Source organism: Melanerpes formicivorus, unplaced genomic scaffold (genome assembly GCF_026170545.1).
Source record: "Melanerpes formicivorus ecotype bairdi unplaced genomic scaffold, bMelFor1.0.p_v2 SCAF_166, whole genome shotgun sequence".
Taxonomy (NCBI): domain Eukaryota; kingdom Metazoa; phylum Chordata; class Aves; order Piciformes; family Picidae; genus Melanerpes; species Melanerpes formicivorus.
Genome location: NW_027142518.1, coordinates 307,043 through 333,409, shown reverse-complemented (window position 1 = coordinate 333,409; position 26,367 = coordinate 307,043). Strand labels below are relative to the sequence as shown.

At 54.9% G+C, this 26,367-nt stretch overlaps 1 protein-coding gene across 1 annotated transcript; it reads right to left on the bottom strand.

The window, feature by feature from the left end:
• Positions 1–450: 450 nt before the first annotated feature.
• TXLNG (taxilin gamma) lies at positions 451–26,341 on the bottom strand. Its single transcript, XM_068169157.1, has 10 exons — positions 26,207–26,341; positions 16,400–16,724; positions 14,007–14,098; positions 9,762–9,932; positions 8,198–8,392; positions 5,371–5,490; positions 4,241–4,315; positions 3,391–3,483; positions 2,016–2,111; positions 451–1,022 (listed from the first exon to the last, which is right to left on the bottom strand). Exons 1-10 carry the CDS (start codon positions 26,339–26,341, stop codon positions 717–719), a joined length of 1,608 nt encoding a protein of 535 aa, XP_068025258.1. The 3' UTR covers positions 451–716.
• Positions 26,342–26,367: the final 26 nt, after the last annotated feature.

The following is a 26,367-nucleotide window of genomic DNA, read 5'->3' as shown; positions in this document are numbered from 1 at the left end:
TGATTTGTTTGAACTGCAGTTTGGACCTTCACACTTTCCCATTGGGATGAACACATCCTGGAGGTGGGGGGGGTGGTGGGAGTGGAAAGCTGACTGCTTCACTGGTCAAGAAGCATTCTGCTGGAGGTCATTTCCCTGGGGAAATGGTTAATCTTGAGTGGGCTGAGGGGCAAAATGAAGGAAGGGAAGTAGAATGCTGGGGGGTGGGGGTGGATTTAAGCCACACCACTCCACTCCCCCAAAAATCAACACAACCAAAAAGCAGCAACCTGCTGTCCCTGTTTGTCCCAGCTCTGTCCACAGCCCTTCCACGCCAGTGCTGGGGAGGGGTGGGGAGGGGGGAGGGCAATGCTCATGCAAATCCTTTGCATGGAAAAATAAGTTTCTTTTCTTCTTTTTTCTCTCCTCTCAAAAAAAAAAACCCAAAAAAAAGATAAAATGAGGCAGATGTGCAACACAGTTGTGGAAAATTTATAGTTGAAGCTATTTCCAAGCTGCCAGGCAGCCTGCTGTACCACATGGGAGTCCAGGAGTTCTAAGAAAATACAGATATGGTAGAAAAAGTAAGAAAAATTGGGGTTGGTTTGGACTTTTGTTGTTGTTGTTGTTGTTTGTTTTTGTTTGTTTGTCTTTCACCACAAAAACCAAATAGTTACCACCAACAGAGAAAGTGATACACAAAATAGAGCTCTCAGGACAGTGTTTACACTCGGCTTTTAGTCCCCAGCCTGGGTGCCAGCAGGAGCAGGGCTCAGGGACAGAGTCTCTGCAGAGCTGCTGGCTGCACAGGGTCCTGGTGGGGGTTGGATGCCAGGCTCCAGCTCCTGGTGGGAGTTGAGGCTGCAGGACTGCAGCACTTGCACGGCCAGATCCACATCTGCTTCCCTCAGGGACACCTGCTCCTTCAGCACCTCCACCTTCTCGTTCAGCTCGTTCCTCTCCGTCTGCAGGGCCCTGCACAGCTTCTCCAGGCGCTCCAGCTTCACCTGGAAGCCTTTGTACTCTTTATCTCTCACTGTTTTCTGCAGGACAAAGAGCAGAGAAAACAAAGCTGTGAGACGCAGCTGGCTTTGGTGGGAGGCTTGTTAAATGGAGGAGCACCAGCTCTGCTAGCTCACCCTGAACATGGATCTTAGAACCTCTTAGAAACAGTGCTGTCTGACCATCCAGGCAGGAATTCATAGGAATCATACAATCAACAAGGTTGGAAAAGACCTCAGAGATCATCAAGTCCAACCTGTCACCCAACACCTAATGACTACTAGGCCACAGCTCCAAGTGCCACATCCAATCCCCTCTTCAACACCTCCAGGGATGGGGACTCCACCATCTCCCTGGGCAGCACATTCCAAAGGCCAACAACTCTCTCTGGGAAGAACTTTCTCCTCACCTCCAGCCTAAACCTCCCCTGGCACAGCTTGAGACTGTGTCCTCTTGTTCTGCTGCTGGGTGCCTGGCAGAAGAGACCAACCCCCACCTGGCTACAACCTCCCTTCAGGGAGTTGGAGACAGCAAGAAGGTCTCCCCTGAGCCTCCTCTTCTCCAGGCTAAGCAACCCCAGCTCCCTCAGCCTCTCCTCATAGGGGTGTGCTCAAGACCCCTCTTAGAAACTCTTAGAATCAATAAGGTTGGAAAAGACCTCAAAGATCATCAAGTCCAACCTGTCACCCAACACTTCATGACTACTAAACCATGGCACCAAGTGCCACATCCAATCCCCTCTTGAAGGGGACTGGCCATTGGAATGTGCTGCCCAGGGAGGTGGTGGAGTCACCATCCCTGGAGGTGTTTAGGAAGAGCCTGGATGAGGCACTTGGTGCCATGGCTTAGTTGATCAGATGGTGTTGGGTGATAGGTTGGACTTGATGATCCCAAAGGTCTTTTCCAACCTGGTTAATTCTATTCCAAGGAGAGGCTGCTGTGGATTTGATTTCTAGGTGCCTGGAAATGACCTGTCTGAAGCTGTCTAGGACACAGACTCCAGTCTGGCCACACTGCTGCTGGAAGGAGTTTACCTCCTCAGCCATCTGCAGCAGAGCCTTGTTGTTGTTCTCCCACTTGGTGCGCCACACGATGGTCTCCTTCTCCAGCTTCTTAATTTTCTTTGTCATCTGGAAAAGAGAAATCAAAGATTTCATCTGGGGGCTGCTCTGGCAGTGCAGAGAGGTTTACATCAGGTTCAGTAAGGCAAAGGCTAAGGTTCTACACAAACTGGGGCAGCCCTTGCACGTTGTCCATCCTGGGGGATGAGGAGACAGAGCAGCCCTGCAGAGAAGGACCTGGGGGTGCTGGTGGGGGAGAAGCTGGGCAGGAGGCAGCAATGGGCACTGGCAGCACAGAAGGGCAAGGGCAGCCTGGGCTGCATCCAAAGCAGTGTGGCCAGAGCTGGAGAGAGAGGATCCTGCCCCTCTGCTCTGGGGAGACCTCAGCTGCAGGGCTGGGGCCAGCTCTAGAGCCCTCAGCACAGGAAGGACATGGACCTGATGGAGAGGCTCCAGAGGAGGGACACAAACTTGGTAAGTGGGCTGGAAAGCCTCTGCTATGAGGCCAGGCTGAGGGAGCTGGGGGTGTGCAGCCTGCAGAAGAGAAGGCTCCAGGCAGACCTCACAGCAGCCTGCCAGGACCTGGAGGGGCTCCAAGAAGGCTGCAGAGGGACTGTGCCCAAAGGCCTGCAGGGACAGCAGCAGGGGCAAGGGTTTGAAAGGAGAGCAGAGCAGATGGAGATTGGCTGTGAGGAACAAGTTCTGCCCCAGGAGGCTGCTGCAACACTGCCACAGGTTGCCCAGGGAGGGAGCTGAGGCTCCATGGCTGGAGCTGTTGAAGGTGAGGCTGGAGAAGGCTGTGAGCAAGCTGCTCTGATGGAGGATGTCCCTGCTGAGTGCAGGGATGCCCTTTGGAGCTCTCTTCCAGCCCAACCCATTTTGTGATTCTACATCAGTACCTCCATTTTTTAGTGCTACTTTTCAAGCCCAGCTTGACCAAGCTGTGTCACAGAGGAGCCTCTCTGCACAAAACTCAAGGCCACCAATAGAGATTCTGAATTTGAAGAAAACCAGACTGAGCCTTAAAAATCCCCCAAGGAGAGCAGCAGCCTTCAAGAGCAACCAGTAAAAGCTCCAGGAAACTGTTTTCAAGCATAAGCACAGCTGAAAGGACTGAGAAGTGCTGTCTGCCTTCAGGAAACCCTGAAATTGGGGTTTAGATGTTAGGCAAGGCATCAAGCCCCAGAAATATGACCAATCCTGCTGCCCCACCTCAGGATCCAAAGGAAATCCCAACCTGCTCCATGTATTTTCAGAAGGCAAACACTGCCACAGCATTTCCTAAGCACCCCCCAGGAGCAACCATTTTCTTTATATCCTCTCTGAAAGTCAATCATCCTCTGAGTACCTTCTCCATTTCTTGCCTGAAGGTTGTAAAGAGTTCATTGCTTTTTGCCATGGTGGTCTGGAACTCCTCAAACTTATCCATGTAAAGGGAAAGCTGTTGGGGAAGAAAAGAGGCAGAAAACATCCATCTGAGCAGCTGTGTGTAAAGAAAGGTGTCAAGGTACAAGGCAAAATTAATCAGAACAGCAGAAAAGGAACTGTTTCTTACACCATCCTACTCCATTTGAGGAGCAGGCAGAACTGGTCTGAGAACAAATCACAGTACAGGGTCCTGCAAGAGCCTTTGGCCAACGCCAGGCACAAATCCAGGCTGGGTGCAGAGAGGGTTGAGAGCAGCTCTGGAGAAAGAGCCTTGGGGGTGCTGGGTGCTGAGCAGCTCCCCAGGAGCCAGCAGTGCCCTCATGCAGCCCAGCAGGCAGCTGTGTGCCAAGCTGCAGCCAGAGGAGTGTGGGCAGCAGGGCAGGAGAGGGGATTCTGCCCCTGGGCTCTGCTCTGCTCAGACCTCACCTCCAATCCTGCCTCCAGCTCTGGGGTCCCCAGCAGGAGAAGGACACAGAGCTGCTGGGGTGAGGCCAACTCCAGCAACTCAATGTTTAGCACCTTCCAGTAACAGCACTCTCAGGATGCATCCAAAAGCAAGGACAAATTGTCAGGTCCTCACAAATTGAGACTTGCAATGTAAGAGCTAATTAGAACTACCACCCAATTCCTCCCCACAAGCAGCACACTGCAGCTGCTGAAGGCTGGAGCTGCACTCAGTGACTTCACTACAGTCACATCTCTTGGTGCTTTGCCTTTGGAGGAACTGTCACTGAAGGCCACCAGCTAAAAACCCCACAAACAGAAGATACCTGCTGCTTCAGCTGAGCTTCCTGTTGCTTCATCTGTTCACATTTGTGTCTGGATTCAGTAGCTTCTTTTAGCAGCTAGAACACAAAGCAAAAAGCCACCCGATGAAGGAAGTGCTGGGAGAAAGGGCTTCCCCTGAGCTGGGATTACACAGTGTTAGCCTCACCTTGTGCTCTCCACAGGGCCTTTTATTACACTTTACTCTCATACACCTGCTGTGAGGACAGGCTGAGGAAGCTGGGGGTGTTCAGCCTGGAGAAGAGAAGGCTCCAGGGGGACCTCAGAGCTGCCTGCCAGTAGCTGATGGGATCCTGCAGGAAGGCTGCAGAGAGACTTTTCCTGAGGGTATCTAGAGACAGGACAAGGGGGAATGGTTTGAAGCTGAGGCAGAGCAGGGTTAGAAAGGAGCTGAGGAAGAAATTCTTCAGTGTGAGGCTGGCGAGACTCTGGCACAGGCTGCCCAGGGAGGTAAATAAATCAAACACAAAGTGCAACACTCCTTGACTGTATATAGAACCACAGAATAGTTTTGCTTGGAAGGGAGCTCCAGAGGGCATCCAGCCCAACCCCCTGCACTCAGCAGGGACATCCTCCACCACAGCAGCTTGCTCACAGCCTTCTCCAGCCTCACCTTCAACAGCTCCAGCCATGGAGCCTCAGCTCCCTCCCTGGGCAACCTGTGGCAGTGTTGCAGCAGCCTCCTGGGGCAGAACTTGTTCCTCACAGCCAATCTCCATCTGCTCTGCTCTCCTTTCAAACCCTTGCCCCTGGTGCTGTCCCTGCAGGCCTTTGGGCACAGTCCCTCTGCAGCCTTCTTGTAGCTTCCTTCAGGTCCTGGCAGGCTGCTGTGAGGTCTGCCTGGAGCCTTCTCTTCTGCAGGCTGAACACCCCCACCTCCTTCAGCCTGTCCTCATAGCAGAGGTGATCCAAGCCCCTGATCATCTTTGTGGTGTCCTCTGGATGTGCTCCATGAGGTCCATGAACATTAACCATATACATGTCAACCTTAACCCTCAACTCTTGCTGTTGCACTCCCTCCTGTCTGACACAAGAGCACAAAGTGCTGCATGGCAGGGCTGGGCTGTGGGCTCTGTCCTGTCTCTCACCACACACACACACACAAGGCACTTACAAACTCCCTCTCCCGCTGGTGTTTCTCCTCTGCCTCTTTGATGAGCTGAGTGGTTTGCTGCAGTTTGGCATCCACCAGTTGCTGCTGGAGCTCTTTATGTTTGAACACTTTATCAATGTGCTGAAGGAAGAAAGAGAAACCATCACATCAGTCAAAGGGGAGCCCAGGGGGCAATGAAGGGGAGAGAACATCTGGGGGGAGATATGAAGCGTTCATGCAAGAGTGGCCAAAGCTTTAGCTGCTTTTTGTCTCCCTTCCTCTCCAGACAGAATTGCACTTTTTTTTTCTGGCCTTCAGAGAAGCCAGATGGGTGCAAAGCTGGCACTGCCTTCACACCAGGCACTCCAAAAAGCCTGGAGCAAGTACTTCCTTCTAAGCTTGGTGTATCCACCTTGAATCCGCAGTGTGCTCTGTCACTGCAATCCCCACGGGCCAGCACAGGCTGGGGGGAGCAGCACAGTGGGGAGACCCCTGGGGGTCTGGGTGGGCAGGATGCCCATGAGCCAGCAAGGTAGGGGAGAGTCAGACTGCCTGTTGGGAAGAAATTATTTAGAGGGTGGTGAGAGTCTGGCACAGGCTGCCCAGGGAGGCTGTAGCTGCCTCCTGCCTGGGGGTACTGAAGGCCAGGCTGGATGAGGCCTTGAGCAGCTGAGTGGAGCTGAGAAGTGTCCCTGGGCATGGTGGGGAGCTGAGCTCTGAGGTGCCTTCCAGCCTGACCTATGTTATGAAAGTTGCCCAGAGTGTGTGGAACCTCTGTCTTTAAAGGTATCCAGAACTCAGCTGGGCACAGTGTGAGCACCCTGGGCAGACTTTCAAGCTGACCCTGTCCTGAGTGGGCTAAATGGCTGCCAGAGGTTAATTCCAACTGCAGCATGGATGAGTACCTGAAATCCCACTAAAGGATCATCTCACATTATAATGGGAGAGGATTTCAGAGTTATTCTTACTTGGGTTTGGTTCACCAAGCTTTTGGGAGGGTTTGTGGACTCCTTGTCAAAGAGAGAGCTAAGCCTCAAGGAGTTCCACAGCTGAGCTTAGAATCATAGGATCAATAAGGTTGAAAGAGACCTCAAGGATCATCAAGCCCAACTTGTCACCACAGACCTCATGACTACTAAACCATGGCTCCAAGTGCCACATCCAATCACCTCTTCAACACCTCCAGGGATGGTGACTCCACCACCTCCCTGAGCAGCACATTCCAATGGCAAATCTCTCTTGCTGGGAAGAACTTCTTCCTCACCTTCAGCCTAAACCCCCCCTGGCACAGCTTGAGACTGTGTCCTCTTGTTCTGATGCAGGGTGCCTGGGAGAAGAGACCAACCCCCACCTGGCTACAAATTTGTTGTTGTAGAGAGTTGTAGAGAACAGGAAGGTCTCCCCCTGAGCCTCCTCTTCTCCAGGCTAAACAATCCTAGTTGCTAGTCCCTAGTTGGAGCTTTGGAGCACAATTTCCCACTTTGCTGTTGTGGTGGTGCTTTGTTTTCTTCTCCTACATCTGGATCAGTGAGAAAGCTCTCTGCAGGCTGGTTCCACACCTTCTGCCATCACAGAATGTTTGTCTCTACTGACAGGTAAGGGGAAAAGGTAGGAAGCTGCCCTCGGTGACTACAGATGGAAGCAAGGCTGCAAAATGAGTAGCTTGTGAAATCTCATCAGCTTCTGTAAACTGTGGTGGCAGATTTTGTTCATTTTAAGCTCTTTCAATTATAAAGACTAAAGATTTTAGAATCACAGGATGTGAGGGGCTGGAAGGGAGCTCCAGAGAGCAGCCAGCCCAAGCCCCCTGCCAGAGCAGGAGCACCCAGGGCAGCTCACACAGCAACACAGCCAGCTGGCTTTGCAATGCCTCCACACAAGGAGACTCCACAGCCTCTCTGGGCAGCCTGCTCCAGCCCTCTCACACCCTCATGGGGACAAAACTGTTCCCTCCTCTTCCCCTGGCACCTCCTCTGCTTCAGCTGACACCCAGTGCCCCTTGGGCTGTCCTTGCACATCCCTGAGCAGAGCCTGGCTGCCTCCTCCCCACACTGCCCTGCACATCTTCAGCCCCAGCACTGAGGGCAGCCCTCAGGCTCCTCTGCTCCAAGCTCCAAGCCCCAGCTGCCTCAGCCTGGCCTCACAGGGAGATCTTCCACTGCCTGCAGCAGCTTGGGGGCTCTGCCATCCACTCTCTCCAGCACTTCCCTCAGCTCCTTCTTGATCTGAGTAACCCAGAACTGGACACAAGGTTCTAAATGTGGCCTCCCCAGGGCAGAGCAGAGGGGCAGGAGAACCTCTCTGGCCTCCTGACCACAGCCTTCTAATGCAGCCCAGGATGCCCTTGGCCTTCTTGGCCACCAGGGCACACTGCTGGCTCAGGGGCATCCTCCTGCCCACCAGCACCCCCAGGTCCCCTTCCCCTGTGCTGCTCTCCAGCAGCTCAGTCCCCAACCCATCCTGCTCCATGGGGTTGTTCTTTCCCAGGTGCAAGGCCTCTACCCTTATGTGGCTGTTCAGGCTGGGTGCCTCCAAAGCAAGGCCACTGAGTTGAGACCTCCAGCATCTCTAAACTAGGACACCTTGGTCTAGTTGAATTTCATTCCACTCCTGCCCACCCAACTCTGCAGCCTGTCCAGGTCTCCCTGAGGGGCAGCATAGGCTGAGGGGTGTCAGCCACCTCTCCCAGTTTGCTGCCAGCTGGCAGTGCCCTGAGCCAGGCCACGAGCAACACGAACCATTGCCAACACGACGCGTGCAGCAGTCCAGGGCTCCCCCCGCCACCTTGTCCTTTAAACACTTCTCTGCTGAGCAGCAGAGTGCCAGGGGCAGCAGAGTGCCTCCTCACCTCTTCTCTCAGTGCATACTGCTCGATGAGCTTCTTGAGCTTCTCCCCCAGCTCGATGTTCTCCTGCCGCAGCTTGGCGTTGTGCACGTCGTGCTGCTCCAGCTGCGCCTGGATCTCGTTCAGCGTCAGCTGGAAGTGGGCAGTGGCTTCTTTTCGCCTCTCCTCCTCCTCTCGGGCCTGCTGCAGGTTCTCTTCCTTTGGAGGGGACACACAGCAAGGTGCTCCAGTCAAAGAGTGCACCTCCTTCTGCGTAGGTTTGAGTCACAGGCAGCAGCAGGGGCTCGCTGCTGTAGAGCTTCCAGCTCTGCCCTTCCAGAGTGCTATTGCCTACAGTCCCAACCTGCTACCACAACTCCTCACATCAAGAGCCTCATTCTAAAGCTCCTAGAAGCTGTAGAGCTTCAAGCTCTACCCTTTCAGAGTGCTATTGGCTACCAGTCCCAACCTGCTACCACAACTCCTCACATCAAGATCCTAATGCTAAATCTCCTGGAAGCTGTAGAGCCTCAAGCTCTGCCCTTTTACAGTGTAACTGGCTACAGTCCCAACCTGCTACCACAACTCCTCACATCAAGAGCCTCATTCTAAAGCTCCTAGAAGCTGTAGAGCTTCAATCTCTGCCCTCTCAGAGATGCTATGAGCTACACTCCCAAACAGCTACCACAACTCCTCATATGAGGAACCAAATTCTAAGACTTCTAGAAGCTTGTGCTCACCACTGGCAGCACTGCTGAGAGGTCACTGCTACAAGAAGCTCTGTTACTACCTCTGCATGCATCAGCTTCAGCCATGTTAAAGGCAGCACTCAGAGGGCAATGACACTTCCTTCAGTGATCCATGGAATGGTTTAGGTTTGGATCACAGCCAAGGACCTTTTGGCTCTCTTCCATTTCACTCCCATATATTGCAGAATCACAGAATGGTTTGGGTTGGAAGGGAACTCCAAAGCTCCTTCAGTCCAACCCCCTGCACTCAGCAGGGACATCCTCCACCAGAGCAGGTTGCTCACAGCCTTCTCACCTTGAAGATCTACAGGGATTTGGTCTCAGCTCCCTCCCTGGGCAACCTGTGGCAGTGTTGCAGCAGCCTCCTGGGACAGAACTTGTTCCTCACAGCCAATCTCCATCTGCTCTGCTCTCCTTTCAAACCCTTGCCCCTGCTGCTGTCCCTGCAGGCCTTTGGGCACAGTCCCTCTGCAGCCTTCAGGTGCTGGCAGGCTGCTGTGAGGTCTGCCTGGAGCCTTCTCTTCTCCAGGCTGAACACCCCCAGCTCCCTCAGCCTGTGCTCACAGCAGAGGTGCTCCAGCCCCCTGATCATCTTCTGACTTAATTATCTTCTGATACAATTAAGGCTTTCTTGATACTCTGCAAAGGGAAGTGGGGAAAACCCCCACCTGGGAGCTGAACTACCCCCAGACTCTTTACCTGGAGATCAGGTACACTCCTGCACGTGGCATTCATCTTCTGCAGGCACAGGTGGTGAGCCCAGGCCTGCTTGTGAGCAGCAGTCCCTAGGGAAGCTTCCCAGCAGCAGTGGTGCTGTGCCTGCAGGTGACTGAACTGACCTTCAGAGTCTTGTTGTGCCGCTGAAGCTCCCGGCAGAGAGATTCCAGTTTGCTGCGGGCCAGGATGGCCTTGCTGTGCTCACTCTGCAAGTGGACCTTCTCCTTCACCACCTGTGCTTGCTTCTTCTGCAGGATCTTCATCTGCTTCTGCACATTCCGGCTCTCCTCCAGCTAGCACCAGAGAGGGGAGGCATTAGAGCAGCAGAGGGGAAACTCCAGAAACAGACCAAGCCGAGTGCTGAACATTGCAGAGGAGAGCAAGGCAAATTTCATGGCCCTAAGACAATGCCCAGGGGATCTGAAGGAGAAGTTCCTTTCACCCCAAGGACAAAGCTCACACAAATCCCGGGGCGCCAAGCCCTCCGTGCCCGGGAGCGGCGGGGGTCCCATGGCCCTGAGCCCTCCGCGCCCGGGCTCCCGCATCCCGAGCCCTCCGCGCCCGGCAGCGCCGGGGGTCCCGCGGCCCTGAGCCCTCTGCGCCCGGGCTCCCGCATCCCGAGCCCTCCGTGCCTGGGAGCGCCGGGGGTCCCGCGGCCCTGAGCCCTCTGCGCCCGGGCTCCCGCATCCCGAGCCCTCCACGCCCGGGGTCCCGCATCCCGAGCCCTCCGCGCCCGGGGTCCCGCATCCCGAGCCCTCCGCGCCCGGGAGCGCCGGGGGTCCCGCGGCCCCAAGCCTTCCGCGCCGGGGGTCCAGCCCTGCTGACCAGGGGCTATCAGCTTGCATCCAGCCTCAGGCCTAGGCCTAGCCTTGAGGAAGGATGAGTTGGCAGATAAAATTCCAAGGCAGCTGAGAGTGGCCTTTCACCAAGTCACCACCTCTTCTGCTCCCTTATCTGTGAGGCACACACAGCCATTTATCCTATCTTGGGCTTGCTATCAGAAAGACCCCCCACAGAACTGCACACTGTTTGCTGTCAGCAGCAGCTCCTACCCAAAGGCAGCTCTAACTGAGAGGAGTTTCTTAAATGGGAAGGGATTCCAGAGAGGAACAGACACAGCTAAGCAGCCCTGGCAAATCCAGCCCAAGCACTGTTAGATCTGCACAGCCCAGGCTCATCTTGATGGCTTCAGAGAGCCAAAGTCTCCACCACTTGCAGCCAGCTTCCTTGAGGCTGTTTGGCTGGCAGGTGACGGCAGTGAACTTTATCAAACTCAGTTCTGTGGTTCTCCAGAGAAGAGAAGCTTCTTGCATTGACCTCTAGCTGAGAGTAAAGTGTCACTATCCAGGGTTTCTGGGCTCCCTGGGAAACCACATTATGTGAGAGCTTGGTACAGAAGGCAGCAACGTTCAGTGCTCACACTGCTGACTGCCTCAGCCTTGGGACACCCCAGGAAAAGGCTGGCAAATGATGAACATCAGCGGGAGAGAAGAATACTGCAGTGCTGGCTGTCTGAAAGGACTCAAAACCAGGCTGAAGCACAGGAGAGGAAACAATAAAATCAAACGCAAGGAGCTCCATGGCTGCAGTGAATTAAATGTGTATTGAAGCTGGTGTAAAGGAAAGGGAAGATTTTGATATCCCAACATGAAAAGGCCTTCTCCTGGGTGGCCAGAACAAAACCATTTCAAGTGGCTGTGCTGTCTGCCAACCCATGAAGCTTCAGGCCTGTGCCAGCATGAGACACATCACCAAGGATGCAAACGGTCCTGCAGCACAAATTGATCTCCTGAGAGATTCCAAATTAGGGGAAAAAAAGGGAATTGTGGAAGCTCTTTTCTCAGGAGAGAGGAATTGGATGGGCAGAGTCCACCATGATAGCATTTTTATTTTCACATCAATAACAACCCCAGGCAGTGCTCCAGGCTGGGGTCAGAGTGGCTGAGAGCAGCCAGGCAGAGAGGGACCTGGGGGTAGTGGTTGAGAGTAGGTTGAACATGAGCCAGCAGTGTGCCCAAGTGGCCAAGAAGGCCAAGGGCATCCTGGCCTGCAGCAGGAAGAGTGTGGCCAGCAGGAGCAGGGAAGTCATTGTGCCCTGTGCTCAGCACTGCTGAGGCCACACCTTGAGTCCTGTGTCCAGTTCTGGGCCCCTCAGTTTAGGAAGGATGTTGAGCTGCTGGAAGGTGTCCAGAGAAGGGCAACAAAGCTGGGGAGGGGTCTGGAGCACAGCCCTGTGAGAAGAGGCTGAGGGAGCTGGGGTTGCTTAGCCTGGAGAAGAGGAGGCTCAGGGGAGACCTTCTTGCTCTCTCCAACTCCCTGAAGGGAGGTTATAGCCAGGTGGGGGTTGGCCTCTTCTCCCAGGCACCCAGCAGCAGAACAAGAGGACACAGTCTCAAGCTATGCCAGGGGAGGTTTAGACTGGAGGTGAGGAAGAAGTTCTTCACAGACACAGTGACTGGCCATTGGGATGTGCTGCCCAGGGAGGTGGTGGAGTCCCCATGCCTGGAGGTGTTTAGGAAGTGCCTGGATGAGGCACTTGGTGCCATGGTTTAGTTGATCAGATGGTGTTGGGTGATAGGTTGGACTTGATGACCTCCAAGGTCTTTTCCAACCTGGTTAATTCTATTCTATTCTAAGTCTCATTCAGCTAAAATAGAGCCACTGATTCTCACACCCTGACAAGCTGCCACCCAGCTTCCCAGCACTTCTGGGCAACCTGGAGAGAGCAAGTGGCTCTCTAGGATGGTGACTACCTACAGACTGGGAATGCTTGCTCTGCCTGCAGGATTTGGATGCTCTCCTGGGAGGGGAAAAGCCAGAGCATCAACATACCTCTCCTGAGAGCCAGACTTCCTGAAGGAAATGATTACAATTCCTTGGGTCTAGCTGCGCCCCAACTGTTTCCAGCAAGAAAAATCAGGGTGAACATAGAATGGTTTGGGTTGGAAGGGAGCTCCAAAGGGCATCCAGTCCAACCCCCTGCACTCAGCAGGGACATACTCCACCACAGCAGCTTGCTCACAGCCTTCTCCAGCCTCACCTTCAACAGCTCCCTCCCTGGGCAACCTGTTGCAGTGTTGCAGCAGCCTCCTGGGGCAGAACTTGTTCCTCACAGCCAATCTCCATCTGCTCTGCTCTCCTTTCAAACCCTTGCCCCTGGTGCTGTCCCTGCAGGCCTTTGGGCACAGTCCCTCTGCAGCCTTCTTGGAGCCCCTTCAGGTGCTGGCAGGCTGTTGTGAGGTCTGCCTGGAGCCTTCTCTTCTGCAGGCTGAACACCCCCACTTCCACCAGGCCCAAGTCCTTCCTGTGTTGAGGACCCCAGGGCTGGATGCAGAGGGGCAGAATCGCCTCTCTTGATCATCTTTGTGGCCTCCTCTGGACTCCCTCCAGCAGCTCTGTGCCCTTCTCATGCTGGGGACAGCAAGCACTGGAGGAAGGACTGAGGGTGAGGTCTCACAAGAAGGCTAAAGTTCATTCAGAAGAGCTGTGCAGCCACCATGGCATCATCTGAAAGCTTTTCATGTGTAACATCCTGCACAGCTACAGAAGGAAAGCCTGAAGCTTCTTGTCAAGCTGTTCAGCTCTCTAATTCTGCATCAATTGTTTAATTACCAATATGGAGGGCAAACACACACAGAGCACTGCCAGCTTTTCTGTTCCTGCCTGTCCCTGCCTCAAGGTGAGCAAGCCAAGCATTCAGGCTTGTCCCCAGGCATGTCCTGAGGAGTGAACTTAGGAGCTCCCCCCCACCCTTGCTAATTAATGACGGAATCAATTCTTCTTTCTCCCATTTGGGCTGGGAATGCACTCTGATCAATTGCTGCTGGCACCCTTCCTTTTTTGTTTGTTGTCAAAGCAATTGTTGCTTTTCCATCTCTCCCCCTGCATGACCACAGAGCCAAACCAAACCTGCATCTTTCCAGCTTCTGCCACCCTCCCCAGGAGTTCAGTGTAAGTGAATCTGTTTCCCCCCTCCCCTAGATCTTGATATCACAGCCTGTTCCTTCCCTTTGCCCCTGGAGGATAGCAATGATAGGATGCCAGCACAGCAGCAGCAGACAGGAACTAAGAAAACAATGACTCCCAGAAGAAACTCCTCAGCTTTTCTGTTCCTCCCAGTGCTAGGCTTCAGCCCCCAAGTTCTCACAGCCTATTTTTCCTCTCTGGATGCAGGCAGCCATGTAGAAGTGAAACAGCGCCATGCAAGCTTGGCTGAAGCAATCTTCAGAAGCCTGAGCTGCTTGTTTGTTTGGGTTTATTTAGCTACCAAGACTGTGAAGTGACCAGACCCTTTGACTGCCCTCTGTCAGAAGCTCTCCCATGCCCCCAGCCAGCACCACCCACCACTAACTGCACAGACTGCTTACCAGATCAGCATACTTCTTGCACAAAGCTGCCAGCTTTTCCTCTGGAGTGGAGAGTGTGTTCAAGGCCTGCATTAATAATAGCACTTCTTTCCCTAGGAATTGGATGAAAGACAAGCAGCAGTGAGAAACAAAGATAAAATAACCAAACACCAGCGAGAACAAAGCCACGGCAGAGCAGCAGCCTGCCTCCAGCAGCCAAAGGAGAGAACCAAGAGACATTAGAGAGGTTGTTCTCTGGTTTGGTAGCTGCATAACCCTACCAGATGACAAACAGGCACAAGGCTTGGCTCAGTGCCCCCTGCACTGGGTATAAAGCTGGCTGATGGTCAGGCCCAAAGAACAGTGGGGAATGGAGCTAAACCTGCCTGCTGCCCAGGCACTAGTGGTACTCCCAGGGCTCAGCTCTGAGGCCTGCCCTCAGCTCTGAGGCCTGTCCTCTTTAAGCTGGGGTTGCTTAGCCTGGAGAAGAGGAGGCTCAGGGGAGACCTTCTTGCTCTTTCCAACTCCCTGAAGGGAGGTTGTAGCCTGGTGGGGGTTGGTCTCTTCTCCCAGGCACCCAGCACCAGAATAACAGGACATGGTCTCAAGCTGTGCCAGGGGAGGTTTAGGCTGGATGTTAGGAAGAAGTTCTTCCCAGACAGAGAGATTGGCCATTGGAATGTGCTGCCCAGGGAGGTGGTGGAGTCACCATCCCTGGATGAGGTTCAACAAGGCCAAAGCCAGGCCCTGCACATGGGTCACAACAACCCCACGGGGAGCTACAGACCTGGGGACATGTGGTTGGAACACTGCAGCTGGGAGAGGGACCTGGGGGTGTTGGTTGGCAGACACTGACCATGAGCCAGCAGTGCCCAGGTGGCCAAGGGCAATCTGTCTTGGATCAGAAGCAGGAAGGGCAGCAGGGACAGGAAGTGACCATCCCCCTGTGCTCAGCACTGCTGAGTGCTGTGTTCAGCTCTGGGCTCCTCACTGCAGAGAGGACACTGAGGGGCTGGAGCCTGTCCAGAGAAGGGCAATGAGGCTGGAGCAGGGCCTGGAGCCCCTGGGCTAGAGGAGGGGCTGAGGGAGCTGGGGGTGTTCAGGCTGGAGAAGAGGAGGCTGAGGGAGACCTCATTGCTCTCTACAGCTCCCTGAAGGGAGGTTGGAGTGAGGAGGGGGCAGCCTCTGCTCCTGGGTGGCAAGAGACAGAGGCAGAGGAAATGGTTCCAAGCTGCACCAGGGGAGGTTCAGGCTGGATCTCAGGAAATATTTCATCACTAGAAGGGCTCTCAACCATTGGAGTGCTCTGCCCAGGGCTGTGCTGGAGTCACCATCCCTGGGAGTGTTGCAGCAGTGTGTGGAGCTGGTACTTGGGGACATGGTTTGGTGCTGGGTGGAGGGTTGGACTGGATGAGCTTGGAGCTCTCTTCCAACCAGCCAGGTTCTGTGACTCTGTGATCACAGTGAGAAGAGCTCTGCCTTGCCCATGCGCCATGACACAACTTGGATAGCAACAGCTATTTTCATCTTGAAAGCACTGAAGTGGTTTTTGATTTGTTAACTTCCATCAGCACAGATAAAACCTGACAGAGTGGCACTGAAAAATGTCTTGAGTGTTGCTAACAGAAGACACAGGAGGGCTTTTAATAAACCTCTGGATTTCCACTATCAGTGCTTGGCCAGCACTGAACAGCACAATCCCCAGTGAAAAGTTCATCCAAGAGCTGGAAAGTTATAAAATCTGACTGGGAATGAGGAGATTTTCACAGCCTCTTGAACAAACAGCAGCCCAGGCTAAAGGATATCCATGAAGGACTCTTCCTTAGGAGAACAGCACCTTCGATCATGATGGCCTGGTGGGGGGGAACTGCCTAGGCTTCAGGGGACACCCCCCGCAGCCTGGGCTCCAGGGGGACATTGGGGACACACACACAACTCCCCAGCCTGGGCTCCAGGGGGACGGTGGGGACACACACACACACACAACTCCCCAGCCTGGGCTCCAGGGGGACAGTGGGGACACACACACACACAACTCCCCAGCCTGGGCTCCAGGGGAACGTTGGGGACACACACACACACAACTCCCCAGCCTGGGCTCCAGGGGGATGGTGGGGACACACACACACACACAAACACACAACTCCCCAGCCTGGGCTCCAGGGGAACGTTGGGGACACACACACACACACAACTCCCCAGCCTGGGCTCCAGGGGGACATTGGGGACACACACACACACAACTCCCCAGCCTGGGCTCCAGGGGGACATTGGGGACACACACACAACTCCCCAGCCTGGGCTCCAGGGGGACGGTGGGGGGACACCCCAACCCGGGCTCCTGAGTACACTTGAGCCAAAGGCAGAGCAAAAGCACAGAGAGCCTTAGGAAGTGCAGGCTGCAGAGCACGTACCCAGAGTTTTCTCCTTGTGTTTGTCACTGTCTGGGTCCTGCTGGCCATCAGGAGGGTCAGTCCGAGCTTCTTCCCTGCCGGGGGTCTCCTCACGAGACTCCTGGGAGCAGCAGGAGGGGGGCAGGGGCTGCCTGCCGTCCTTGGGGGGGCACTCGGCTTCTTGCAGGGCTCCTGGGTGCGGCAGGCCGCAGCAGCCGGGCTGGGCAGGCGGCGGGGCCGCAGCGGGCAGCTGGCCGCACGGGCTGCTGCTCCCCAGCTGATCCTGGGCGCCCAGCCCCAGCTCCTCACAGCCCGCTGCTGCCTCCATGGCACCGCCACCACACAGCTGCAGGAGGGGAAGGAAGAACACAGCGGTCAGGAGCATGGACGGACAATGAGAAGGAACTTCCCACTTGAGTCTGCATGGACAAGGGAAGAGTCACTGGCACACAACCCGAGCCGCGGGGAGGATCACTGCTGCCAGCTCTGCCCTGCCTGCCCAGCACCGGCAGCCCGCCCTGCCCGGCTCCCCGGCACCGGCAGCCCGCCCTGCCCTGCCTGGCTCCCCGGCACCGGCAGCCCTGCCCTGCCTGCCCGGCACCCGGCACCAGCAGCCAGCCCTGCCCTGCCCGCCTGGCTCCCCGGCACCGGCAGCCAGCCCTGCCTGCCCAGCACCGGCAGCCCGCCCTGCCCTGCCTGGCTCCCCGGCACCGGCAGCCCTGCCCTGCCTGCCCGGCACCCGGCACCAGCAGCCAGCCCTGCCTGCCCTGCCTGCCCGGCTGGTTAAGGCTGTCCACAGAATGAGGTTAAGAGGTCAAAATATTAATTACATTAATTATTCCATGATGAAGCCACTTCAATAGCTTGTGATTGCAAACAAAACCCCCAAACAGCTGCAACTGTTTATGCTCCAGCCATTAAAGGTTCACTTGGGGACCTGTTCCGTAAGCCCCCACAGTAATTGGCTGTCACCTCAGCTGCTGAAGTACTCAAACTTGGATGGAAACCTTTCTCCTTCACAGCTCTTCCAGAAGCCCTCTCACAAACCAACAGTAACCTAATCCCAAAGCTCAGCAAGGTTATAAGGAGCTCTGTGCACAGTGATTTGAAAGACAAGGCACAGAAAGTGAGGCAAGAGGGCCAGCAGCATCCCATCCAACATGAAATGCTACTTGTAGAACACCAGAAGATAGAAGTGTCTGAGTAACTCAAGACACCTACTGCAAGAAAGAGGAGGAAATAACCTGCTGGGAAGCCTCAAGAGATCCACCAACATCAACAGGGGAGGAGTTTCAACTGCTCCCACCTCTGTCCAGCCTTTAACACAGTCCCCAACAACACACTTCTCTCTCAGCTGGAGAGGGATGGATTTGATGAGTGGACTGTGCAGTGGACAAGGAATTGGTTGGATGCTGGCATCCAAAGGGTAGTGGTCAATGGCTCAATGTCCAGAGGGAGATGGGTGGCAAGTGGTGTTCCCTAGGGGGCTGTACTGGGACCAGGGCTGTTCAATACCTTGATCAGGGATAGAGCAGGGAGGCTGGGGCCAACCCAGCCAGCAGGGAGACTATATTGTGGACTTTTGAGGGTGTCAGGGAGTGAGAGGACTGGGGGGGAATGGAGAAAAACTGGATGTGGGGAGACTGAGATTGGATGTGAGGAAGAAGTTGTTGCCCATGAGGGTGGTGAGAGCCTGGCAGAGGTTGCCCAGGGATATTGGAAGCCTCCTGCCTGGAGGTGTTTGCAGGCAGGCTGGCTGTGAGCAACCTGCTGTAGTGTGAGGTGTCCCTGGCCATGGCAGGGGGGTTGGAACTGGATGCTCCTTTCCAACCCTGACAGTTCTAAGGTTCTATAGCCAGGCAAGGAGTGCTACAGTGTGTGTTCCCTTTATTTCCCTATGGTTGTGAGATGTATTTCAATTCCCCATTCGTTCAGCAGGCTTGGAAGAGTTGTTTCTTACAAATCATTACAGAAATAGGCATTAAATAATGTAAAAAACATCTGCCAGCTAAACTCTTCTCCCTACCTCAAGCAAGCAAGCTCCTTGCTTCAGACCTTATCTCCAGGCAGATGCATTGCTGCTAAGATGGGATTCATCCCATCTCTTTTCATAGGGGACAGGAAGCTCTTTAACTGCAGATAATCCCTGCAGATGTTACGGAGCAACTTTTGGGTTCTGCAGGAAGGTTCACTTTGAAGTGCTCCTGGCAAGTGATGCCTGTGCTTTGGGGACACTCCTCAGTCACCTCAGACCATGCACTTGAGAAATGCCTGCTGCAAAGGTAAGGCAGAAACAGAGCTGCTGGAACAAATAATCAGCTCCAGCACTCCACAGCTGAGTTTTTACACCTGTAAAACACCGATTATTTTTCCCCCACCCACCTTAAATTGTCTTAAACTGTGGAACCCCCCAGGAGCCAGCAGTGGTCCCTGGCAGCCCAGCAGGCAGCTGTGTGCTGAGCTGCAGCCAGAGCAGGGAGAGCAGCAGCACAGGGAGGGGATTCTGCCCCTCTGCTCTGCTCAGACCCCACCTGCAGCACTGCCTCCAGTTCTGGGGCCCCCAGCAGAAGAGGGACCTGGAGCTGCTGGAGAGGGTCCAGAGGAGGCCACCAAGATGATCTGAGGGCTGCAGAACTTCCCCCGTGGGGACAGGCTGAGAGAGTTGGGGCTGTTCAGCCTGGAGAAGAGAAGGCTCCAGGGACACCTCAGAGCAGCCTTCCAGTACCTGAAAGGGCTGCAGGAGAGTTGGGGAGTGACTTTTGCCAAGGGCTGGGAGTGATAGGATGAGAGGGAATGGATTTGAAGCTTGAGGAGGGCAGATTGAGACTGGAGAGGAGGAAGAAATTCTTCCCAGTGAGGCTGGGGAGACTCTGGCACAGGTTGCCCAGGGAGGTTGTGGCTGCCTCCTGCCTGGAGGTGTTCAAGGCCAGGCTGGATGAGGCCTTGAGCAAGCTGGGCTGGTGGGAGGTGTCCCTGCCCATGGCAGGAGGTTGGAACTGGATGATCTTCAAGGTCTCTTCCAACTTAAACCATTCTATGTGTTTGTGACTTCCACTGGCAGGGGAAAGCCTTACCCCTTCAAGTACAGGGTCAGCTAAACAAACAAGATGCTTATCATTAAAAAAACAAAAGGCCAAGAGATGGAAATAAAGCAGAGCTCAACTTTTCTGTAGGCACAGACCTCCTCTACAACCACAACTCACACAGGTCCCATGTCACATCCACAACAGGGAAGCTCAGGGGTGTGTGAACAGAAGGTGACAGCAGGGTAGAGCTGCAGCACCACCACCAGCACAGCTGAAACTTGCAGCTTTCCCATCACATGGAAGATGAACTTCTGATTCAGAAACTGGTGCCCAAGAAGCCTGGCAGAGGTAGGCAAAAACCTGCTCTGGTTTGGCAGAGTATTCCCAGACTCTCCGACACCCAGGAATGGGCTCAGGAATGTTCATTTGGAAAGCAGAGCTCCAAAATGCCAGGGACTCTAAGGAGCAGCAGGGAAGGCCTGCCTGGCTGCAGCTGTGCTTGGTCACACACTGAACACAAGCAGTGCCCAGGCTGCTCTCTTGCCATCACTGCATTGTCCTTTTTCATCCCTGCCTCTGTGTTTGTGCTCTGACACAGTTTACAGCCAGGTCAGTAGCTCAGCCCAGCTGCAGCCAATCCTGCCAACCAGAAGTGCTGGCACCATGGCTGGAAGGAAGCCAGAGCATGAGAACCACGGACAAGAGAAAAAAACCACAAAGTCAATCACAGCCAGCACATAAGGAACTACACAAAACCCACCTTACCCTCACCACAGGCAGGCAGTCAACACTGAGTGCTGAGCCCCTGGAACGCTGTCAGCCAGACAGTGCTCATGAGAATCATCACAGAAAGGCTCAGGCTGGAAGGGAGCTCAGAGCTCAGCTCCTCCAAGCTCCCCACCATGCCCAGGGACACACCTCAGCTCCACTCAGCTGCTCAAGGCCTCAGCCAGCCTGGCCTTCAACACCCCCAGCAAGGAGGCAGCCACAGCCTCCCTGGGCAGCCTGGGCCACACTCTCACCACCCTCACCCTCAACAACTTCTGCCTCAGCTCCACTCTGACCCTGCTCTGCCTCAGCTCCAAACCATTCCCCCTTGGCCTGGCTCCAGACCCCCTCAGCAAAAGTCTCTCTGCAGCCTTCCAGCAGGATGCCTTCAGCTCCTGGCAGGCAGCTCTGAGGTGCCCCTGGAGCCTTCTCTTCTGCAGGCTGAACACCCCCAGCTCCCTCAGCCTGTGCTCACAGCAGAGCTGAAGTCCCCCTGGAGCCTTCTCTTCTGCAGGCTGAACACCCCCAGCTCCCTCAGCCTGTGCTCACAGCAGAGCTGAGGTCCCCCTGGAGCCTTCTCCTCTCCAGGCTGCACACCCCCAGCTCCCTCAGCCATCCCATGATTTTCCACCTGAAACACAGCAGTCTGCCCTTGCCTGACAGGGGCCACAGACACCAAGAGCCAGATGATTTCCTGACTGTGACCAAGAATTTTCTCCACTACCTATCACTGCAGGTATTGAACACATATCCAGGAGTCTAAAGAACATTCTTACACCTTTAACTGAAGAGCCTTTCATATTTCATCTGCATCAAGCTTCAAGCTGGAGTGTGGCACTAGGAAATGCCACACTGAGAATGCCAGGCACTAAACCATCACTGAAAGTGCCCTCCCTGCCTGAGATAATGGTCAGCACAACCAACTACAACATGCCTCTCATCAGCTGAATATTGCAGCCAGGACAGAGCCCTTCCCCAGCAGCACATTGTGTAACAGTGCTGATTCAGGACTGGCTGAATGAGAAAAGAACAAAACCAATCCAAACCACCCCACCAAAAACCTCCTGCTGAACTCACTGCTGCCTCTTCTAGCTGCTCTTAGCCTCCAGCTGCCTTCCAATCTTCTCTCAGCTTTAATAAGAGGTGGTTCAGAGCCTGATGGAGCAGGAGGGGATGCTGACACACCTGAGTTGCCTGTGAATGCTGCACAGAGGATCTCCCACTTCAGAAGATCAGACAAATCTTTACCAAAATCCCAATCTCAATCATAAGACAACAAAAAACCAGATCCTTGCCACCTGCCTGGTGGTGAAATTAGCTATGAGAAGGTGCTCACACACCTAAAGAAAATCTTCAGGTTATTAAAACACAGTTCCAGGGCCTGTGCTGCTCCTGCCCAGATGCAGGACTCTGCCCTCATCCGTATTGAGCTTCACCTGGGTTCCCTTTGCCCAGCTCTGCAGCCTGCCCAGATGGCAGCAGCTACTCAACCCTTCCCTAACACACTTGTGCAGCCTCTTATTTAAAGGGACCATAATTAGAAGCTACACCAACATCCCTTTTGTCATAGTAGTTCCAACCTTAAAAAAAGCACTGGCATTCATCCAGCAAAACCTCTCCTGCATGGCTAAGAGCAGCACTCAGCCTGGACATGGCAAAGAGCCTTCAAACCCTGAGCCTTTGGAAGGGCTAACACTGTCAAAACACAGCCTGGAAGCTGGAGAGCAGACACATGCACACAAAAGAGATGTTCACAACCACCAGACAACCTAAACAGACAAGGAGATCATCATGTGTGCTCGCCACTGGGGCTCCAGGAAAACATCCCTCAGCTGTGTGCTCCAACTTCTCACACACACACCAGGGAACATCAAAGCCTCATAGGCCTTCTTCTGATCAATTACACAGGAAAACCTTCTGCTCAACCTGTGTCCTAGGTATCATAAATCATGGAATCACAGAGTCAATAGGTCACAAAAATCTGACTGTGAGGGGCTGGAAGGGAGCTGCAGAGAGCAGCCAGGCCAAGCCCCCTGCCAGAGCAGGAGCACCCAGGGCAGCTCACACAGCAACACAGCCAGCTGGCTTTGCAATGCCTCCACACAAGGACACTCCACAACCTCTCTGGGCAGCCTGCTCCAGCCCTCTCACACCCTCACAGCCAAAAAGCTTTCCCTCCTCTTCCCCTGGCACCTCCTCTGCTCCAGCTGACACCCAGTGCCCCTTGGGCTGGCCTTGCACATCCCTGAACAGAGCCTGGCTGCCTCCTCCCCACACTGCCCTGCACAGCTTCAGCCCCAGCACTGAGGGCAGCCCTCAGGCTCCTCTGCTCCAAGCTCCAAGCCCCAGCTGCCTCAGCCTGGCCTCACAGGGAGATCTTCCACTGCCTGCAGCAGCTTGGGGGCTCTGCCATCCACTCTCTCCAGCACTTCCCTGTGCTCCTTCTTGACCTGAGGGGCCCAGGCCTGGACACAAGATTGCAGCTGTGGCCTCCCCAGGGCAGAGCAGAGGGGCAGGAGAACCTCTCTGACCTCCTGACCACAGCCTTCTAAGGCAGCCCAGGATGCCCTTGGCCTTCTTGGCCACCAGGGCACATTGCTGGCTCAGGGGCATCCTCCTGCCCACCAGCACCCTTAGGTCCCAGTCCTTCTAAAGCAGCCCAGAATCATTCTCATTCTCAGTAGCAATCCTCTCAATACAAATAAAATTCATGTAATCATTAACAGACATAAGATCACCATGACGGCAGTAAGATAGCCATTAAGGAAAGTGAGATAGCCACAGCCATTCTCAGGAGTGACTTTATGAATGACTTCTCCATAAAACAAGGTCACATTTTGAGCTATTGCAAGATTGAGGCTTGAATATTACAGCAGGTGCACCCTCCTGGCCTGCTCCAGTCACACTCCTGGAGGTGCTTGTGCCCACAGGCCTGCCTTAAGGGTAATTTCCCCATGCAGGACTTCCCTACCCTGTGCTCATTGACCTGGATGATCATGCAGCCTAATTATACCTCTCTGAAAAACAAAACCCCATCCTGGCCTCTGAGGTGGCTTCCCCCCTGAACTAAGAGCTTGGGTTTGAGATCAGAACATCACTGCCAACCAGCATCTCACCCTGTTCCCTCATTCTATTCCCACTTATCTCCTGTGCACTCATTTGCCTGCCTTCAAACCCCAGGCTGGGGCACCCACATGGCTCAGCAGTTTCAAAGCATGGCAGGCTTAGAAGTCACACCACAGCAGGAGGATGATTAAGATCTGCTTGGGAGATGTGTTTTCTCTCTAGAAAAGCCAATCCAGAGGCAGCAGTAGCAGAATTCCACCATTGATACTGCTGGCCTAACACTCACTACTCACTCTTTGAAGCTGCTTCAGACACCTTCTCACATGACCCCTGCTGATGGTCCTAACTGTTTGCTCTCACCACTGCCAGACTTCTTAAGGCTCTTACAATGACCTCATAAGGGACCCTTTGGGTCAGAAGGGACCTTAAAGATCATCCAATTCCAACCCTTCTGCCATGGGCAGGGACACCTCCCACCAGCCCAGCTTGCTCAAGGCCTCATCCAACCTGGCCTTGAACACCCACAGGCAGGAGGCAGCCACAGCCTCCCTGGGCAACCTGTGCCAGAGTCTCACCAGCCTCACTTCAAAGAATGTCTTCCTCCTTTCCAGTCTCAATCTGCCCTCCTCAAGCTTCAATCCATTCCCTCTCATCCTATCACTCCCAGCCCTTGCCAAAAGTCCCTTCCTGGCTTTCTTGTAGCTCCCTTCAGGTACTGGAAGGCTGCTCTGAGGTCTCCCTGGAGCCTTCTCTTCTCCAGGCTGAACAGCCCCAACTCTCCCAGCCTGTCCCCATAGGGGAGGTTCTCCAGCCCTCAGGTCATCCTCCATGGTCTCCTCTGGACCCTTTAAGCGCTCCTGGAACATCCAAACCACTTCTAGAAGACTTGTACAAACCAAAGTGTCACAGAACAAAAGTTCATTTGCTCATGCACTCTCTGGGGTTAGTGACTAAAGGGAGACCCCTCCAAGTATCTAGGCCACAATGCTGTGAGAAAAAAAACCTAACCTCTTCCTCTTTCCTTGGCCACTGAAGACATTGCTGCTTTTAAAACCCAAAAGCTTTATTTACCTCAAACAACTTCCAAGGGGGACAAACCAATTGGTTGGGACAATTTTCCTTGTGTCCTGAGAATAATCATCAGAAGGAGCTTTCCAAAGAGCTCTTCCTTGCTTTAATTTTAGGGCATTAAAACCACCTCCTTGCAATTGGAGGGGTAAATAAAAATGATCCTTGGAGGGACCCCAAGCTTGAACAGAAACTTTCAGAGCATTTTTACATTTGGGGGAGGGGGGTGGGGAAAGGCTGCAACATCCTCCCTGCAATATTTCAGTGCAAGCTTCCCAGGCAGGTGCTAATTAAGAAGAACCCATTTCATAGGGCATGAATCACTTCTGCAAGTGAGGTTTCACTTCCTCTTTACTCTGAACCCTCAGAGGTCTCTAGTCACCCACAGTACAGCTCTGGGGAAAAGAAGAAACAAGCAAAAGAAAAGCAGGGTAGACAAGTTCTGAATTCCCAATGCAAACAGGTCACAAGGAACCTAAAAATAAAGAGGCTCCTGTGCACCAAGGCAGGGGGAAGGGAGATCTCCAAGAGGTTACTGAAGGGGGTTTTAATTCACAAACAACAACAAAAAGCTCCCAGTAAAATTTGCCTCTCCCCTGCCATGCTTCACCCTCCTGACAGATTTAACCCCCAGCTGGCTGTGGGTGTGAGGATGCAACACAGAGGTGCTGGTTAGGCTTAGGGGGGAGGGAGGGTTGTGGTCTGGTTTTCCCAAAGCTGGAAGCAAACAGCTTCAAGAAACACACAGAGCTATTTTTTTTCCCCACTGAGGAAAACGAGCTCCAGAGCCTCCCAAACGTCACCAGGAGCATCACAAAGTCACTGCTCTCGGGGCTGTCGTTATCCTTTATGCCACAGAAAAGAAAGAAGAGTTACCACTTCAGTTTGGGGCAGGGCAGGGGAGGAGATACTCAAGCACCAGGTGAGGTTGCCGAGGCAGTTCCAGCACACCAAATGCTGTGCCGATATCGCCCAGAGCAGCCGAATTCACAGCAGGTTTCCCCCCCCTCTCTGCCCTTTGGTGCCCAGGAAGATGCAGCTGAGGCTCTTTCTGCATGGATGCACAAGCCGGGATCACTGTCGAGTCACCACGAACACCAGCACGCCGCTGCTTTGGGGGGTCGCTCGGCCACACCGGGCGGGGGGCGGGTAGAAGACATAATCCGAGGTTATTTGTATGTATTTGGGAGGATAAGGAAACGCTCCCGCCGCCCCCACAAGCCCACCGGGCAATGAGGGAGGCACAGAGCGAGGGAGGGAGGCGAAGGCACCGCTCCTACCGGGAGCGCCTCGCACCTCAGCCGCGCCGCTCGCAGCGCCGAACGGCGCCCGGCCGCGGTTCCTGCGCCGGGCGAGGAACACCCCCGGCCGCCCGGCGGAGCCCTGCAGAAGTGTGTAAGGCAGCGCAGAGCCCGGCCCGCGCGCAGAGCCCGCACCGGCGGCGGCCGAAGCACGGCACCGGCACCACCCCCACCCCCGCCGGCTCCCGCCACGTGCCGCCGACCCGCGACAGCCCGCCGCGTGCGCCCGGCGGGGACCGCCGCCAGAACCCCGGAGCGGGGCAGAGGGGCCGGGGCCGACCCCGCCAGGCAAGCACGGCTCCCCGGGGGGCTGTGCCGAGACACCCCCGCCCCGACACACACCCGCGGCTGCAGCGACAGGTCCGGTGCCAGGGGAAGCGGAGCGGAGCCTGGCCTGCCCGGCACGGGCTACCGAAAGGCAGGGAGGCGGCGGGCGCACCGCCTGTCCCAGTTCCGGGCGCCGAAGCTGGCCCCGTCCGCGGAGCGCGGAGGCCGCATGGGTACGGGGGTAGGCGGGGAACGAGGTTCCACAAGCCGGCGAGGCGGGGAAGGGGAGCGCCCGCCCTCCCTCCCCGGGCCTATCTGCGCGCCGCCCTCACCTCCGGGCTGCCGCTCGGGACCGCCGCCGCCTCCTCGCCGCTCTGGCTCTGGCGGCGGCTCCGTCCCGCCGCAGCCGCGCTGCCGCCGCTGCTGCTGCCTCCTCCGCGCGCTGCCTCCGCTCCGCGCGTCGCCATGATGTGACGGCAGCATCCAAACAAGC